Source organism: Carcharodon carcharias, chromosome 25 (genome assembly GCF_017639515.1).
Source record: "Carcharodon carcharias isolate sCarCar2 chromosome 25, sCarCar2.pri, whole genome shotgun sequence".
Taxonomy (NCBI): domain Eukaryota; kingdom Metazoa; phylum Chordata; class Chondrichthyes; order Lamniformes; family Lamnidae; genus Carcharodon; species Carcharodon carcharias.
In genome coordinates this window covers 20,265,090-20,283,915 of record NC_054491.1, presented here as the reverse complement: position 1 = coordinate 20,283,915, position 18,826 = coordinate 20,265,090, and the positions used below count along the sequence as shown (strand labels likewise).

General features: G+C 42.2%; 1 protein-coding gene across 1 annotated transcript in view; it reads right to left on the bottom strand.

Moving 5' to 3' along the window:
- Window positions 1-6,290: 6,290 nt before the first annotated feature.
- The window catches only part of LOC121269503 (transmembrane protease serine 13-like), a 33,212-nt gene continuing 20,676 nt past the window's right edge, over window positions 6,291-18,826 (bottom strand). The window contains exons 4-13 of the mRNA XM_041174103.1: window positions 18,132-18,236; window positions 17,891-18,020; window positions 15,396-15,494; window positions 14,609-14,652; window positions 13,499-13,664; window positions 12,835-13,013; window positions 11,681-11,779; window positions 10,530-10,672; window positions 9,855-10,007; window positions 6,291-8,436 (exon numbers count right to left, since the gene is read on the bottom strand). Of these exons, the coding sequence (XP_041030037.1) occupies window positions 8,422-8,436; window positions 9,855-10,007; window positions 10,530-10,672; window positions 11,681-11,779; window positions 12,835-13,013; window positions 13,499-13,664; window positions 14,609-14,652; window positions 15,396-15,494; window positions 17,891-18,020; window positions 18,132-18,236 (1,133 nt within the window). The 3' untranslated portion in view covers window positions 6,291-8,421. The remainder of the gene's footprint in view (window positions 8,437-9,854; window positions 10,008-10,529; window positions 10,673-11,680; window positions 11,780-12,834; window positions 13,014-13,498; window positions 13,665-14,608; window positions 14,653-15,395; window positions 15,495-17,890; window positions 18,021-18,131; window positions 18,237-18,826) is intronic.

The following is an 18,826-nucleotide window of genomic DNA, read 5'->3' as shown; positions in this document are numbered from 1 at the left end:
TACATGAAATTAATCGGTGCAAGGTTTTCCTTTTTCTTTTTCTTCCCCCTTTCCTTTTAATTTGGAAAAGATTTCTTACCTTGCTGTACACTCCCCTCTGTAAATATTGGAAGAGGGAGAGACACCTTTGGATGCTGGCTAGTAACACGGGTTGCCTGTGTGTAAACAGGGAGGGTGGCTAACCGGGATCTACTCTCTCAGCCTTGCTGTTTGGCTGGGATTCGCTCGGTGTCTTGCCGGTGGAGTTACCATTCCAGACAGACTGTGACTGTGACAGAGAGCGACCTCCGCAGCTGTTGCTCATCTCATTAGACAGTGAGCAGGAGACTCCCACTAGCTGGGAAATCGCAATGCTAAACTGACGATTGACAGACCCCTTTGCACACTTTGCTTTGCTACCTTTCCCCTCACCCACCTCTCCACTCCAGGGATAGAGTCTGTCCTGTAGCCATAATTTCCCCCACTTTTGGCATTATTCCTTCCTGGTTTCTATATTCACTTGAGTGTAGAAGATAAAGGGGTGATATACTTGTGGTTTACATAGGATATACGGCTCAGAAACAGACCATTCAGCCCAAACAATCCATGCCAGCCTCCTCCCATCTTTCCTCCTCTAAATCTACCATAGTAACCATCTTTTTCTTTATTATTTCACGGGATGTGAGCATCAGTGACTAAGGCTGAATCGAGTGTCTTGCTGAGTCATTTCAGAGGGCAGTTGAGTCAACCACATTGTTGTGGGCCTGGAGTTATATGCGGACCAGACCGGGTAAGGACAGAAGATTTCCCTTCCTAAAGGACATTGGTGAACCAAATGGGTTTTTACAAAAATCAGCAACAGTTGTCACAGTCATCATTACTGAGGCTAGCTTTACATATCTTCATCTCAGACAGCGGTTTATACAACCAATAAGCCATTTCAGAGGGAAGTTCAGAGTCAACCACGTTAAAGTAGTACTGGAGTCACATAGATGGCCAGGCAGGTAAGAATGGCAGATTTCTCTTCTGGAAAGGGATATTAATGAACCAGCTGGAATTTTACAACAATCCAATATCTTGTGGTCATTTTTAGTGATTCCAACTTCTTTCTACTTAATTTAAAAGCTGAAATCAAATTGAATTAAACTCTCATTCTCTGGAGTCCAGTAACACAACTGCTTAAACAACTTTACTCCACATGCTTTAGGGGGATTGACTCAAGATATTAGCTCATGAAATTCTGTCTCAGTGACATAATGGTGTGAGCACTGAGCCATTGAACCTGAGAAAGACCCCACAGTGTGCGGGGAGCCACTGAGCAGTGCCCCAAACTGGAAAAGTGTGGATGTCGAGGAGGAGTTGGTGGGTGACAGGATTAAACTGGGCTGAAATCTCTCCATCATTACAACGAAACAATCTAGCAACTCTCACTCTTTATTTCCACTTGAGATCTATCCCTTGAGTGAGGTATCGAGGTAGCTGTGCATCAGCAGGTGTTGTCAGTGCCTTCAAGATAGGTGGCAGAAACCTCAGAACATCCCAAAGTACTTTATAATCAAGCAAGTACTTTTGAAGTGTAGTCACTGTAATGTAGGAAACACCGCAGCCAAGTTGTGCACAGCAAGATCCCACAAACAGCAATGTACTGATGACCAGCATTGACATCGGTTAAAGAATAAATATTGCCCAGGACCCTGGGGAGCACTCTCCCACTCTTCTTCAAAATAGTGCTATGGGATCTTTTCCATCAACCATAGTGGGTACAGAGAGCCTTAGCTTTATATTTCATCTAATAGACAGTTCCTCCAACAGTGCAGCACTCCCTCAATGCTGCACTGAGAGTGGCAGCCTAGACTTTATACACAAGTCTCTTGTTGTGAGGCTTCTCACACAAAGGCAAAAGTACTCCTGGTGGAGCCACAGCTAATAGTATGGTTGGATGGGGAACAGGTAGTTGGAGAGTCTTTTGAAACTAAAGAGGAAATTATAATCTCAATGCATTAGACACTCTATTAAACATTGGAACCCAGCCCTCTAAAGAGCAGCAGTAATTATCTTCAGAGAAAGGCTTAATTTTCTAATGCTCCAAAAGAACAGAAACTACCTTGGGGTCTGGGATGAGTTTAAAGCAATAAGCTTACCGGTGTGTCTTCGTGCGATTCTAGAACACTTTTGTTTTGGTGGAAATGGGTTAAACAGATTGCCTGCATTAGTGGAACACTCAGAGCTAAATACTGCATCAGTGCTGGCACAAATAGACACCAGCTATCAGCTGTCAGTACAGCCTATTCTGGCAATCACTGAACATTGGCTTTTAATGTAGCTCTCAAGTTTCTGGGCCATGCAAACTCTGTCAGTCATCTGCCATTTTACTCGCATATCCAATAGAACTTGATTCATTCCCTCCACTTTGGATGATAAAATTGTATGAAAAATCCAGGTACAAATAGTGTGGAGGTGGAGTCTGGTTTTTAAAGTGAATTCCACCTTTTCTGTTCTCTGGAGTGTAGAAGAATGAGAGATGATCTCATTGAACCATGCAGGATTCTGAAGGAGCTTGACAGAAAAAACACTGAGAGGTTGTTTCCCTATTGAGGAATCTAGAACATGCTTCAGGATAAGGGGCTGCTTATTTAGGGCTGAGAGACTGAGGTGAGGGTTGTACAACTTTGGAATTTTCCAGCCCAGAGGATTGCGGATGCTCAGTCAATGAATATATTCAAGGCTGAGTTTGATAGATTTTTGGTTTCTCAAAGTATCAAGGGATATGGTGAATGGGCAACAAATTGCAGTTATGGAAGCAGGTCAGCCATGATCATTTAGCGAGGCAGAATGGTTTACTCCTTTTATGTTCTATAATAAAGTATTTTCCTCTTCTCTGGTGCAATACCAGCATGTATTTTTAAAAATTGGACACAAACAAGCTGTTAAGATGGCTGCCACAAATCAGGTGAGTTTTGGCATTTGGGCTACAGAGTCACAATCTAAAACCTAATTAAATATGGACATCCACAGCCATCCAGGGAATTCACACATTTCTTTGTCAAAGGATAAGACAACACAAAAGACTATGGAGTTGCCAGACTGCCTCTCCACATGTCTCATACTGGATAAAAAGAAAAGCCAAAACTCAATTTGTGGCAGGTGGAAGCGAATGGCCACTATCAACCTCCCATTGTATCATCATGGTATTCCCCAAACTTGACTGGATGGACCTCAGAGGTATTCTAATACAGGTATGTATTTTGCCTAAGATAAAAGCAAAATACTGCCGATGCTGGAAATCTGAAACAAAAACAAAAATAAAAATAGCTGGAAAAACTCAGCAGGTCTGACATCACATCAACTTGCAATCATTGAATCCATTCAAAAGTTCGCATGCCTGCTACATGGGAGACCAGAGATTGTAAAAGAGACTGAGGGAACTGCATTCTGTAAAAGTGCATTATCTATATCTGTATCCAATCTGCACATGTGTGGGGTGCGTGAGTGAGACCGAGTACATCTAAGGTTGCATTTAATTCAGGGTAAGTGTGAGAGAATAAATACCTTTTTTTTAAACTCACAACTTGTTGCTGAATTATTTAATTAGAATACACACAACACAAGGTGTGGAATCATCATTAACAGCACACCTCATTTGGAAAAGATACAGAACTTGTGAAAAGCCACATAAAGACAGCCATTTTTTCTTTGTCTGTTTAAAAGGTCAGCTATGAGCTGTGTGCAGGTGGTTTCACCAAAGACATTAGAAGATCAGCTCAGCCGGCTAGTGAACCAGACTTGGAAATAAGCCGCGAGACATCAGGTCGGCAAAATACATAACAAAAACAAAAATAAAAATAGCTGGAAAAACTCAGCAGGTCTGACAGCTCTTGATCAGAATGAAGAGTCATACAGACTCGAAATGTCAACTGTATTCATCTCCACAGATGCTGTCAGACCTGCTGAGTTTTTCCAGCTATTTTTATTTTTGTTTTTGTTTCAGATTTCCAGCATCGACAGTATTTTGCTTTTATCTTAGGCAAAATACATAACCTGTTCCAGTTTAAAGTTCGCCTGAGAACTAACCTCCTAGCTCTTTGACAAACGAAACCTCACAATCTGTGAACACTTCACTTTACATCACATGATCACATCAACTTTCAATCATTGAATCCATTCAAAAGTTCACATGCCTGCCAAATGGGAGACCAGAGATCGTAAAAGAGACTGAGGGAACTGCATTCTGTAAAAGTGCATTATCTATATCTGTATCCAATCTGCATATGTGTGGGGTGCGTGAGTGAGACTGAGTACATCTAAGGTTGCATTTAATTTGGGGTAAGTGTGAGAGAATAAATAACTTTTTTTTTAACTCACAACTTGTTGCTGAATTATTTAATTAGAATACACACTCCATGGGTAAGAAAACACACACCTCTTTATGCACAAAACATCCTGATGTCAGACAACAAGGGAACACATACACTCTGTGTGTAGCAAAATAATAAATAGCATTATTACTATAATGTCCCTTCAAGGCACTTCACGGGAGTATAATCAGACAAAAAAAATGACACCCAGCCCAAGAAGGACATATTAGGACAGGTAACCAAAAGTTTGGTCAAAAAGTTGGATTTAAAAGCAGGATTAAAAAGGAGGGCAGAGAGATTGAGGGAGAGAAGTCCAGAGTGCAGGCCAAGGTGGAAAGCATAGTACTCCTCCCTACTCCTCACTCACAGTGGAGAAGGAAGTCTGGACAAGGTGTACCCTTGTCTCTGCTGGTGAGTCTCCCAGCCATAAGGGAATCAGTGACTATGAAGTAGGAGCCAATCTCCAATAGATTTACTCAACATCATCTCGGTCTCCCTCCATAATTAGAGTAAGAGGTCAGAGATTCAGCAGAGAGTACAATCTTATATACCATGGCGACATGTTGTGTTTGATATTCATGCACCACCAAAACGTTTGAAATGATCAATTACTTGCACCAAGCTCATGCGGTAGAGCAATGTCTCCCTTAGCACAACAGCTCTAAGTCCATGTTTGAGCTTGCAAAGTCACACATGCATTGTGGGAGGCTTTGAGAAGCATTGCCACAAAATTAACCCAGAAAGAAGAGTTACTTTGGATCTGAGAAAAATAGATTAGGGAGGACTACCTAAATGTTGAAAAGCTAGGAACTGTGGAGGAGCAGAGAGATTTGGGAATCCAAATACAGAAATCAGTAAAAACTAGTGGACAGGTACAAAAAAAAACTCAAAAAGCTAATGGGATATTGGCCTTTAAAGTATGGGGGCTGGAATACAAGGGGATGGAAGTTATGTTACAGCTGTCTAATGCTCTGATTAGACCCCATCAGGAATACTGCATTTAGTTCTGCGCTCAGGATGTACTCAGGAGGGCAGCATAGATTCACCAGAATAATACTGGGTCTAAAAGGGTTAAATTATGAATCCAGGTTGTATTGACTACAGTTGTATTCCTTTGAGTATAAAAGACTAAGGGGTGATCTAATTGAGATGTTTAAGATGATTATAGGATTTGTTAGGGTATAGATTGTGAGAAACTGTTGCCACTGGTGAGTGTGAGAGGAGTCAAGAACAAGGAGGCATAACCTAAAAATTAGAGCTAGGCTATACAGCGGCCATGTCAAGAAGCATCTTTTCACACAAAGGGTAGTGGAAATCTGGAATTTCTCTCCCAAAAAGCTACTGAGGATGGTGGGGTGGGTGAGGGCTATAGTGGCGGAGGGTCAATTGAGAATGTCAAAGTTGAGATTGATAGATTTCTTTTCAGTATGGATTATGGTACCAAAGCAAGTAAAGTTAAGATACAAATTAATCATGACCTAATTAAATAGTGGAAGATGCTTGATGGGCTGAATGGCCCATTAGTACAGTAGAAGGCCATTCACAAGTTTAATATAGGCATTGCCAAAGGGCCTAGGAGCAGTAGCATGGCCAGAGACTTAGGCTTTCTTTTGAGACAAAGGACAGAGAGAATAACAACTTAAGGAATGGAACATAAAGGCAAAATATTGCGGATGCTGGAAATCTGAAACAAAAACAAAAAAAGCTGGAAAAACTCAGCAGGTCTGACAGCACCTGTGCAGAGAAAAACAAAGTTAACGCTTCGAGTGCGTATGGCTCTAGTCATACAGACTCGAAATGTTAACTCTGTTTCTCTCTCCACAGGTGCTGTCAGACCTGCTGAGTTTTTCCAGCTTTTTTTGTTTTTGTAAGGAACGGAACATGCTTTGTTCTTACTGGCATAAATCTGGACAACATTTTCACATCTTCTCATTGATGACCAAAAGTCCCATTAAATACGAATGAAAATATATCTCACTTTATTTTCAGAGAAAAATATAATTCAAGCACCATCTTAATAATTATAATAAATCAGATTTATGTCAATTTTCAAGTTTGGTTGGATTCATTTCAACTATATTGTTCTTTCCAGTTATTGCTTTCCGAGGGTTATTGGCCATCACTGAATGTAGTTCAGCGCTCTTTACACTATGTTTGAAAGTCAAGATCTCAACTTCCATTGCTTAAACCATCTAATTCCTCCTCCCTTTACTTTTAAGAAACATTAGCTATTTTTCTGTACTTCAGTGATCAGAGAGAATAGGGAAATACCTCAAAAACATTTAACAAACATCGTGCAATATCTTTGTCTATTTTATATATCTCAGAGCATGCAGAGATGACGCTAGTTTCTAAAAGTGTGCAACAGGTTTACTCACGAGAGTTTTAAAATATCTCTGCAATCACAAAACGTCCGCACTCATGCTTACAGCTCAGCTTCTAGGAGCTTCGGTAATGCCTGTTTACTTTGGTCTGTGCCCACACAAGCACCGTGAGCATAGATCAATTACCAGACTCACATAACCAAACACAGAACAACTGAATTGCATCCCTTCTTCATAACTCTGGGCACTACCTACACCCATAGAAAGTTGAATTCACCTGGGGAGAGTGGGTTGTCATAGAAATCAGAGCTAGGTCATTCAGGAAAGACATTAAACCCTCCTTTATGCAAAATGTGGTAACAGTGTAGATGCTATAGCTCGATTGATAATTTTGAATATGAGATTGATAGATTTTCGCTGGATGTGGAGCCAAGATAGGTAAATGGGCTTAGGATACAGATCAACTAGGATCTCACTGAATGGCAGAATAGTCTTGAGTGGCAGAATGGCCTCCTCCTGTTCCTATGATTCTGTCCTCACCCATAGTAGTCTCACTTGCATAGCTTAATTATACTAGTGTTATCATCATCCAGCCAGCACAGACATGATGGGCCAAGTGGCCTCTTTATGTGCTGTAAACTTTCTATGATTCTATCCAAATGTTAACAGCCGGATGACATGTCAAAATGTCCATGTTAGCTCAATGGCCTCCCCCTATTCTTACGTTTCTTGTTAGTCGCCACTGTTGTTTTTTTGGTGCATTTCACCTGAAATCCGTGTCACTCGCACAAAATGTTGCAGAATTTTAAGTGTAAATTGAGTTTCTGCAATCTTTCACGTTAGTTTAACAAACAGCACACCTGAAGTCTGACCCTGTCCACACCTCGATCAAATTGTCACTACGATGAGGTTTTGAGCAGGTTGTAAAAATCAAGCGGGTTCTTTTGACTACAAGAACACTAAGGGCACATTTTAAAAGCTTTAAAAAGTATTTCTTTAAAAAATATTACTAAGGAACTGATTACTGTATCCCAAAGTGATGAGCAAGTAGTTCTGTTTTTTTTAAAGCCATATTTAGTCATTTAAAATCAGGTTACTTGCAGCTGGTGGACAAACACTGATTAAAAATGATTTGTTTGGTGATGAACACATTTTCAGTTGAACTAATTAAATTGCAACAAGTTACCACCCAAATATATAAAGCAATATTTTTAAAGCAAACGTTTTTTTAGAATGACATGGCAGATTTTGTGTTTGGCAATGTGCAAGTGGGTTTGAGGGAAAGTCCAAGAAATTAAACACTTCTCAAAAGAGGTGCAATTTTGGGTGCAATTTTCCCCTGAGTTGCGCCCAAAGCAGAGATTCTATCCCTGTATCTCAAACTGAAAATCTCTATTGGGGCTTCTGAAAGGAATACGAAGCCAGTGCACACATAGAGTATATGAAAACTACCCACGTAAACAGTGAGGATCTGAGGGAACGTATACAATACAGTAACTTAAAATGGAGGAACACTGCACAAGAAAGATCTGAAGATCAGGTTGAGGTTACCTGTTGATAAATGAATAACTAATCCCTACATTGATTAGCAAAGTTATATTTTGCACAGCTACTGTCTCTCTTTTTTAATAAACATTTCCAGTGCTTTAATAAGCAATGAGAGAAACCAGCCTCCCCAATGTCAGTCTTTTAGACAAGCAGTATAGACCAGAGCTAACAACCTTGATCGCACTAGTCTGTGTGGTCAGTGCCCATCCTTTTCATTAGTTTCTGTTAGCCTGAAAAAAATCAAATAAAAGACATTAGGCCTGAGGAGAATACTACTCAATAGTTTATGTTTTAAACACTCAATTTCCCATTGTTTATAAAATAGTCCCATCTTTACAGATTGGCAATGAGTGAACCACACAAAATAATACCCAAAAGAAACTCACTACAGACTATGGTGATCTCACATTACAGTGATTTCCAAATCTTTCTGTGCAGAGGATCCTTCCCCTTCACATTCCCACAAATACCGATTCTGTTAGTGACCTCTATCCTAGGTCCCAAGCTCTGGAATTGCCTCCCTGATCCTTTCTATTCCTTCTCTAAGATCTTCATTAAAACCTACCTCTTTGACCAACATTTTGGTCACCTAGCCTAATACCTCCTTAGGTGGCTTGGTGTTTATAATGCTCTTGTCAAGTGCCTTGGGACATTTTACTATGTTAAAAGTGCAATGTAAATGCAAGTTGTTGTTGTAAGTCAATGGATGGGAAAATAGTGCAATCAGATGGCCTGGATTCACCCCATGAACTACCTAGGTTTCAGTGTTGACCCTCTGTTTGAAATCTAATGGCCTAAGCTTCTGATTATCCATTTCCCTGATTGACCCCTGACTTCCACAGCCCTTCATCACAGATGACCATCATATCACCTTCACTTATTTGCCAAATTAATGACACAGATAGTGGGCTTGCTTATTTACTATGTTATAAAGGCCTTCCTTTCATTGTGATTTTTGGTCACACATTTATGTCAATATTTAACGTTAAAACAGGCCATGTAAAAATTGAGAATAAAATTTGTTTTGATTGGGTAAAGGTACAAAGGGATCAGCCATGATCTAACTGAATGGCACAGAACAAGCTTGAGGGACTGAATAGCCTCCTCCCATTCCTATGTATACCCCTAGAGCAAAACATTACAGACTCTAACCTAAAGCTGGCACTGTGGAATGACTTTATGAATCTCCCAACTTCATCATAAAATAAAGTTAAAATAAAGAAATTCTGGAGCGAGATCCTTAAACGGCTTTCCCTGCTCCTATTTCTTACAGGCATAAACTTGAGCTCATCTGAATCTCTGCTGCTAATGTCCTCTTAGCTCACACCATGTCCCCTTCTCAACCTCTGTATTTACTGGCCTACGTTGGTTACACCTCAATTTTAAGTTTCTTTGCATGTCTTCAAATCCCTCCATGGTTTCTCCCCCTCTCAACCTCTCTGCCCTACATCTCTCTGAGATCTCCATGCCCCTCGCTGGCCTCTCTGAATTCCTCAGCTCCACTATTGTCTGATTACGTTCCTGTGGGGCACCTTGGGACATTTCCCCACATTAAAGGTGGAACTAAAATGCAAGCTCTTACTGTTAAGAGTTGTTCTGGTCACAAAATATTTTCTCCAGTAACTATAAAAGTGAGCATCATCATTACCTCCATTTGTGTGAAGATCCAGTCAGTGAGTTGCGTCACCCGGGCGTAAACACCAGGCTTGTTTATCCGAGCGCAGCCAATCCCCCAGCTTGTAACTCCTGCCAGGTACCAGGTATCAGATACTTCACATACAAGAGGCCCCCCACTGTCACCCTAGGGTTTAAAGAGAAAAGTTTTACAGCGAAGATGAAAGCTGGTTGGAGCACAGATCACAATCCCCGTGCAAAGCCTTGGAGCTTGCAGGGAGTGCCAGCCTAGCTCAGTGGAGAGCACTCTTGTCTTTGCGTTTGAAGGATGTACCTTTCCCACTCCCAGAAACTTGAGAAGTATCTAGCTGGCAGCCTAGTGTAGTACTGAGTGCTGCACTTTCAGAGATGCCATCTTCCAGTCAGAAAGATAATCTGTGCCCCCCAGCCCTCAAGACATCCTCCCACCCCTCCTAATAATACATGAGTTAGCATTTTACAGCATGCCCATCTCTGTGGATAAGGCTACCCATTGGAAGGTAGTTATGATAATAGGCAACACAATTAGGGTTGAGGCACTCCTCAGATTCAATTCATTTGGAACCTTTGCTGCACACAGAGCAGGTGCCTAGCCCATCGATCTGAACCAATTCCAAGCCAGGGCTCCAGAGGTGAGAGGGTGATGTCCTGGTTTCTGATAGTCACACACCTGACAAGAATCAACTCCCCCAGAGAGCTTTCCAGCACAGATCATACGCTGTGTTATTGCTCCGTTGTAATAGCTTCTCTGGTTGCAAGTGTTGCTGCCGATGATGTTGATGGAAGCTTCTAGAAGGATGTTTGAAATTAAATCTGAAATGCATTGCACAGATGGTTAAGGTCAGGATGTCATGATGGGATTCACTACTCAGCCCTGACACTGAAGTAGACGGTACAGTTTCAGGGTGACCTGTCCAACAACTTCTGAAATTTAAACCATACCCACTTGAACTGCTGCCACTTACCAACAACAGTAATGTGGTTTTCCATAGGGGCTTTAACATAGTAAAGCATCTCAAGGGTGCTTTTAATCAAAATTTAACATCAAGCAACAGCAAGAGATAATTGGTCAGGTAACCAAAGGCTTGGTCATAGGGTTAATCTAAGGAACATCTTGAGAGGAAAGGGGCAGTGAATCACAGCGGTTTAGGGAGGGAATTCAGAGCTTAGAGCCCAGACAGCTAAAGACACAGCCACCAGTGGAGGAGCAATTAAAATTGGAAATATTCGTAATGCCAGAACTGGAGCAGCGCAGAGATCTCAGAGAGTGAGAGGACAGGAGCTAAAAATCTACCCAGTCACCTTTACTTTGATGTGGAGACATTTTACAACTAAAGTTCTCAACTTATTTTTTTGCCAGTGAAGTACTGATGACATTGACATGACCCAGAGGCTTCAACCACTGGTCTAAAAGGGAGGATTTTGTATAACAAAAATTTCACTTCTTTGTAAGATTAAGGTCTTGATCGAATGAAGATGACAAGGGACAAGATTTTTACAGCAACCCCACAGGAAATGTAGCACTTTCCTGTCGCGATGTCAGGGGCCCATGAATTTTCCAACAAGGTTTTTAGGGCAATAAAACAAATGCAAAATACTGCGGGTGCCAGAAATCTAGGATAAAAACACAGAAACAGAGTTTTTCCAGCATTTTCTGTTTTTATTTTGAGGATAATGTTTGTCTCATTGAATTCAAGTTCATGTATACAGGTGTTAAGTGGAAGTGATTGATTCTGTGCAAGCTCCAGCAATAGGACACCATGGAAGGGTAACCCACCCACAACAATCTTTTGACCCACCAACAGCCAGACTTTTACTTACTTGCACCTTCACGTGTATAGCCAAAGCCGGTTATCCAACAGGTCATCCCTTCAGGAAATTGTTGATCATAGGTTGGCAAACAGGCAGGTTTGACATTATCTGTAAAATATTAAACTCTGTCACAGCACGAAAATCAATGTCAAGCAATCAAAATGATTTCATACACCCAAGTCTCACACACACATACACTCCCACGCACAGGCACATGCTCCCACACACAAAGAGAGCTTCTCTATATCTTGCATGAGCTGTATTTGCCCTGGGGAGTGTTTGATGGGGACGGTGTAGAGGGAGCTTTACTCTGTATCTAACCCCATGCTGGACCTGTCCTGGGAGTAATTGATGGGGACAGTGTAGAGGGAGCTTTACTCTGTATCTAACCCTGTGGCATACGTGTCCTGGGAGTGTTTGATGGGGACAGTGTAGAGGGAGCTTTACTCTGTATCTAACCCCGTGCTGTACCTGTCCTGGGAGTATTTGATGGGGACAGTGTAGAGGGAGCTTTACTCTGTATCTAACCCCGTGCTGTACCTGTCCTGGGAGTGTTTGATGGGGACAGTGTAGAGGGAGCTTTACTCTGTATCTAACCCTGTGGCAAACCTGTCTTGGGAGTGTTTGATGAGGACAGGGTATAGGGCACTTTACTCTATATGTAACCCTGTGCTGTACCTGTCCTGGGGGTGTTTGATGGGGACAGTGTAGACGGAGCTTTACTCTGTATCTAACCCCGTGCTGTACCTGTCCTGGGAGTGTTTGATAGGGACAGTCTAGAGGGAGATTTACTCTGTATCCAACCCTAGGCTGTACCGGCCTTGGGAGTGTTTGATGAGGACAACGTAAAGGGAGCTTTGCTCTGTATCTAACTCCGTGCTGCACCTGAATTAGTGTCAAAGATGACTACAAGAAAGTCGGTTCAGCAGCACTAACACCAGTCTGCTTCATGGGAATGGAAAATATTTACAAGCATGAATTTTGTCCCAGGAATCCAATCGATTCAGGGGGATGGGCATATTGTAAATGAGACTTCAGAGGTTTGTGTAAAAATCTGGTGCCTGTGGATGTGTCATGTTGCAGTATTTTATTAGTCCAGAGTTTATAATAATGGTAACAGAGAAGACATTGGTAAGGGCCAAGCATCCTCAACGTGACATTACCTGTAAACTGCAAAGGGCTCTTGAGCTTCAACAGAGCAATGTCGTAATCTTCGGTGTCTGAGTCGTAGCTATTGTGAATGACAATTTTTGAGACGTAACTTCTAGTGGCTCCAAGGAGCTGATATTGAGAAATGAAACCACTGAACAGCTTCCAGTTAGACGGCTTATAGCTATCATCCCTGGAATCAAATGAAGATCAGTTACAGACACAAAGGGCAAAGATTTTCACTTCCTCTCTGTAGCCTAGTGACTGTCTTTCACCTTCCTTTTCTTTCTTGATCTGGCTGACTGGAAGCAGTGAGGATGCACAGCCCCACCCTGTCAGCTCCTCTGTACACCCCAATCACATCACTGGGGCCTAATATGCTATTTTAGCTCAAGGTCTGAATGGGGGGTGAAGTATCAGTGATGTCACCCCCACCAGGCTAGACGTACCACAAACTGGACTGAGCGCCAGAAAAGGCTTAGAAAGATAAGTTTGAAAAGTTTTATTAAGATCCCCTGTAGTGCACGTCCAGCCCCCACAAGATTACCTTGGATCTTTCCTTAGCCCCCAAAAATCCCTCTCGCCACCTCAACAATGCCCTTTGGACTACTGCTAGTGTTATGGCTGAGGGCTAACATCACTGTTGTCTCTTCAAAAAGACCCCGGAGTCTTACTCACTCAAAGAAGCAATGACTTGCAGTGATGACCCAGTCCTGCGAGATGATGGTTCCACCACACACGTGCCGTAACTTGTAGTGGAGACTAACTTGCCAAGGCCATTTGCTCAATTGGGCTGGCACTCCACCCACGATTCGTGATGCGGTCTTGATCCTCTTGCCACAGTCTACACACATGCAAAGAGATTGTATTCAAAATGATGTTCATTAAAAAGCTTGTTTTTATTCATTGTTGTCAGAGATTTTTCCTATTACAATCAATAGGGTTAAATGCAGCCAGGATTTTCAGACAGATCTTTCCAAATTGAAGCAATATTCCAGGAGATTGTACATAATACAACCTGGGACACATGTCCCTTCATTGTGGCCCTCAGTAGAGTTCATGTTCATTGAGGATGAGCCTCCGTTCAACAATCATTTAGCTTAGAATCACATATGGAATTAAATACCCGCCCTTGTGGCAGGTGCTTGCTGGGTTTAGAGGTTTAGAGGGAGTCTCCCTCTGTGTCTAACCAAGTGCTGTACCTGTCCTGGGAGTGTTGGTTGGAACAGCGCAGAGGGAGCTTTACTCTGTATCTAACCCCGTGTTGTGTCTGTCCTGGGAGGATTTGATGGGGACTGTGTAGAGGGAGCTTTACTCTGTGTCTAACCCCATGCTGTACCTGTCCTGGGAGTGTTTGATGGGGACAGTGTATAGGGACTTTACCCTGTATCTAACCCCATACTGTACCTGTCCATGGAATGTTTGATGAGGACAGTGTAGAGGGAGCTTTACTTGGTATCTAACCCCGTGCTGAACCTGTCCTGGGAGTGTTTGATGGGGACAGTGTAGAGGGAGCTTTACTTGGTATCTAACCCCATGCTGAATCTGTCCTGGGAGTGTTTGATGGGGACAGTGTAGAGGGAGCTTTACTTGGTATCTAACCCTGTGCTGAACCTGTCCTGGGAGTGTTTGATGGGGACAGTGTAGAGGAGCTTTACTCTGTATCTAACCCTGTGCAGTACCTGTCCTGGGAGTGTTTGATGCTAGCACTGTACTTCAAAGCCCGAACGGACCCAATTCTCCAGCACTGATACTCTAGAATAAACACAAATGTAGAATTAATCTTACCAATGCATTTGAGAGAGACGGTATCTTTAGTGGTACATCCGGGGCTGAAACACAAGGACTGCTCATTAAATCAGCAAAACATATGAACAGGCCATTACAGATCAAAATCACAGAGAAAGGTCCTTGCAAATCAGCCTGATGTAGCCTTGGATTCTTTTAACCGAAATGAAAATCAAGTTCAATCATTTTTGAGCACCCTAAAGATAACACCAATTCAAACTGTGCCAAGATGTCTGTTATAAGAAGGAATCTGATTACTTCCCCAATACTGTTCTCCCCTTTTCCTCTCCTCCTCTCCTGGAGGAACTGATTCTCCTGGATTTCAGTTCAATGGGCTGCAGTTATCTACCTCAGTCTCATGTTCGATCTTTATGTACAAACGTGGACAGTGAGGAGGGCGGTCACAGAATGTAGTCTAACCCTTGTCTGCCACCTTATCCTGGACTCACACACACAAAGCCTCTGAGATCACTGGGAGCACTGTTTCAGTGAACTTCACCTATTGCACTACAAACAGAAACTGGTACTGAAACTGGTTGCTATCTGTAAGGCTCAGTCCCACACGAGCCCAGTGCTCTCCTCGTCTCTGTGGGGCTCAAGTCCCACTCTCCTGACCTGTTGGGATGCTCATGGGGATAACTTAACCTCTTGTGATTACTGATGTGAACTGTTAATTCTTTTAACTTACAGTAATACTCCATTCTTGATATAGAAAAGCTTCTCCCAAACCTCTACAGCTCTGCCCTTGAGCCCCAATCCTTGTTCGCTTTAATATCCACTGGCGTACCTGCTGCTCAGGAGACCTTGGATTTTGGTCCCTTGCTTTGTTGAGTTGATCACAAGGCTTGTAGACTGCTCTTCGGTCGTTTTCCCAGTCTGGTAAAAACTGTCAAACAATTACACAAGTTGAACATTGCTGGCTCAGGAGGCAAGACATTGCCATGTCCCCTTCCTATAAAATATTGCAGTCCCTCTTAGTTACAACAAAAAATGGCATTTATATAATGCCTTTGACATAGTAAAATTTACAATTACATAGAATATACAGGATAGAAGCAGGCCACTCAGCCTATCAGTCCATAGCGGTGTTTATGCTCCACTCAAACCTCCTCCCATCCTTCCACATCTAAATCTATCAACCTATCCTTGTACTCTCTTCTCTCTCATATACTTATCTACCTTCCCCTTACACGCACCTATACCATTTGCTTCAAATGTTCACCATTCTCAGATTTAAAAAAAAGTTTTTTCCGAATTCCCTATTGGGTTTGTTGGTGACTACTCCACAATGATAGCCCCTCATTTTGCTTTTCCCCATGAGTGGAAACATTTCCAAAGTGCTTCACAAATTCATTAATAATCAAAATTTGACAAATCCATATAAGGAAACATTAGCAGAGATTACCTATGACAGTTTTAAGAGCTTCTTAAAGGAGGAGAGAGCGGAAGACAGGTGGAGATGTCTCGGGAGGGAATTGCAGAGTTTACGGCCTGTGCAACAGAAAGCATGGTCGTTAATGATGTAAATTGGGGATGTGCAAGAGGTGAAAATTGAAGGAGTGTAGAGATCTCAGAGGGCTGTGAGACTGGATGAGAATATGGAGATAGGGAGGGATGAGGCTATGGATGGATTTAAAAAACAAGAATCAGAATTGGGAAATTGAGGTGTTGCCAGACCAGGAATGCATATTGGATGATGGGTCTTGGATGATGATAACATCAAAAGTGTTTCAAATGATAAAAGAAAAAAAATAAATTTCTGGCACCTCATGCTCTTCTACACCATGTGACTTAGCATTGTCTGACAGAGAGAGCTGAAAGGACATAAAAGTCCTAACTTAAATTTTAACCACACCTCCTATCATAACTGTCAGCCCTTTCCTTCCCCAGTTAACTCTGGACTTTCAAGCAAGTTCAAAGTACTTTCCTAACTGGTTCCACAGTTCTAATCTCTTCTGGGTGAGAAAGTTCCCGTTAGCATCCCTGAATAATCCTTCCTTCCTCATTTTAATCTACTGCTTAGAATCTGTCACTGCAGGTTGACGGAGCATTAAAGAGAGCTAGAGTATAAAGGAGAGGAGACTTTGCTACGATATAAAATTCTGGTTAGACCACAACTGAAGGACTCTGGACACCACACCTTAGGAAAGATGTATTAGCATTGGAAGGGGTCCAGCAGTGACTCACCAGAAAGTTATCAAGGGTCCAGGGTTTAGATTATGAGGAGAGGTCACATACTAAGTTTGCATTCCTTGGGATATATAAGGTTAAGGAATGATTTGATTGAGGTTTGTGAGATTTAGAATGGAATTGTTATTGTAGATAGTGAGAAACCTTTTTTGCTGATGTAAGAATCCAAGCCAAATGAACATAAACTTAAACTTGTGCCAGGTCATTCAGGAGAGAAGTTTGGAAACATTTCTTCACACAAGGGATGATGGAAGTGTGAAACACTCCCACACAAAAAGCTCAATTATTAATATTAAATCAGTGATTGATAGATTTTTGCTAGAGTCTAAAGGACATGGAACTTAGTTGGGTAGACGAATTTAAGATGCAGTTCGGCCATGATCTCACTCAATTAGGTCATGGCTCACCTGCGCCTCAATGTCATTTCCCTGACTTGGCTCAGTATCCTGTATCATTAGCAACAGAATCAATTCATTTGGGAAGTCCAGGTCGTTAGAATTGACATGAGCTGGAATTTTCCAGCACGCCCCCCCCCACCCCCCCCACCCCACCACCACCACCGGGATCTTCCAGTCCGACCGAGGTCAATGGACGTTTGCACAGCTTGTTGCATCTGACAATGGGGGGGACCTGCTGCGGTGGGGGCAGAAAATTCTGGCCATGGCCTCTTGCTGGGGTTAAGACTAAATGGTGCCCACCACACTTGTTACAGTAATTTTCACGTGTAAACTGACACAATGAATGTTGGCTGTGTTTGGGTCGAGTGGGCTTCACCAACTTGTACATATGCATGTTTCCCAGCAGCAGGCACTGCAAAGTGACCAGTTTGCTTCATTTTCCCAGTGATGATTGGTTAATGTGACAAAGACCAAGACCAAACAATCTAGCCACTTTTATATTCCAATTTGGTCCAAAAAAAGTTCTTGCTTTGAGTGACACTTGATTATCTATCTCTTGTAGGCAATTTATAGATTCTCAATGCACAAACCACCCACACCCAATTTTCAAGCTATTAATACCCCCATACCCCATTAATAGTCCTTTGACGTTCATAACTCTGGTACCCTAGTTTTAACCTATTGACATCCATACCTTCTGTACCCCAGTTGTCGACACGTATTCTTTGCCAAAGCTTTGTTCCAGGCTGTGTAACAAACAGGTAACCATTGCTTGGACTGCCATCCATAGACCTCTAGCTGTGATCCGGTCCCACTGAATCGTACTGCAGTGTGGGGTGGGGTGGGGTGGAGACAAAATCAGGTAGTGGTTTATTTATCTAATTTCATTGCAATGGAACATGGTTGTTAAATCACTGATGGTTGAGAGATCTTACCACACCCCAGTTCATCACTCTTGTCTGTACACTCACTGACTCCATCGCAAGTGGTCACCATGGAAGGGCAGTGATGGCGTGTTGGAATGTCCTTCATAAACTTAACTAGCAGGAGGAAGCAAAACAAAAACCTAATCAATTAAAATCAACAGACTTGGAGATGTACATGCACCTGGAGATTATGCAAAGAACATGATTAAAAGGTTGTTTTTAGGACAGGTTGCAAAGACTAGGATTGTATTCCCTAGAGCACAGAACATTAAGGGAAGATCTCATTGAGAGGTTTAATGCGACTAAAGGATTCAACAGGGTTAAGAAAGAGGGAAACAATTTCCTCTACTGGGAGAGTCCAGAAAATGGGTGGCATTACATAAATGTTAGGACCAGGCCATTCAGGGGTGATGACTTCTTTACACAGAGGGCAGTGGAAATCTGGAACTCTCCCCCCCAAAAAGTTGTTGAGGCTGGGGGTAATTGAAAATTTTAAAACTCAGGTTGACAGATTTTGGTTCAGTAAGGCAATTAAAGGTTACGGAACTAATGTGGATAAATGCAGATGTGGTACAAATCAGCCATGATCTAATTGAATAGTGGAACAGGCATGAAGGGTTGAATGGCCTCCTCCTATCTGTAAATATTCTTGCAGATCGTCTGTCATGTGATTGTTGCAGGGTCTGGGTTATAGCTGGCACTGC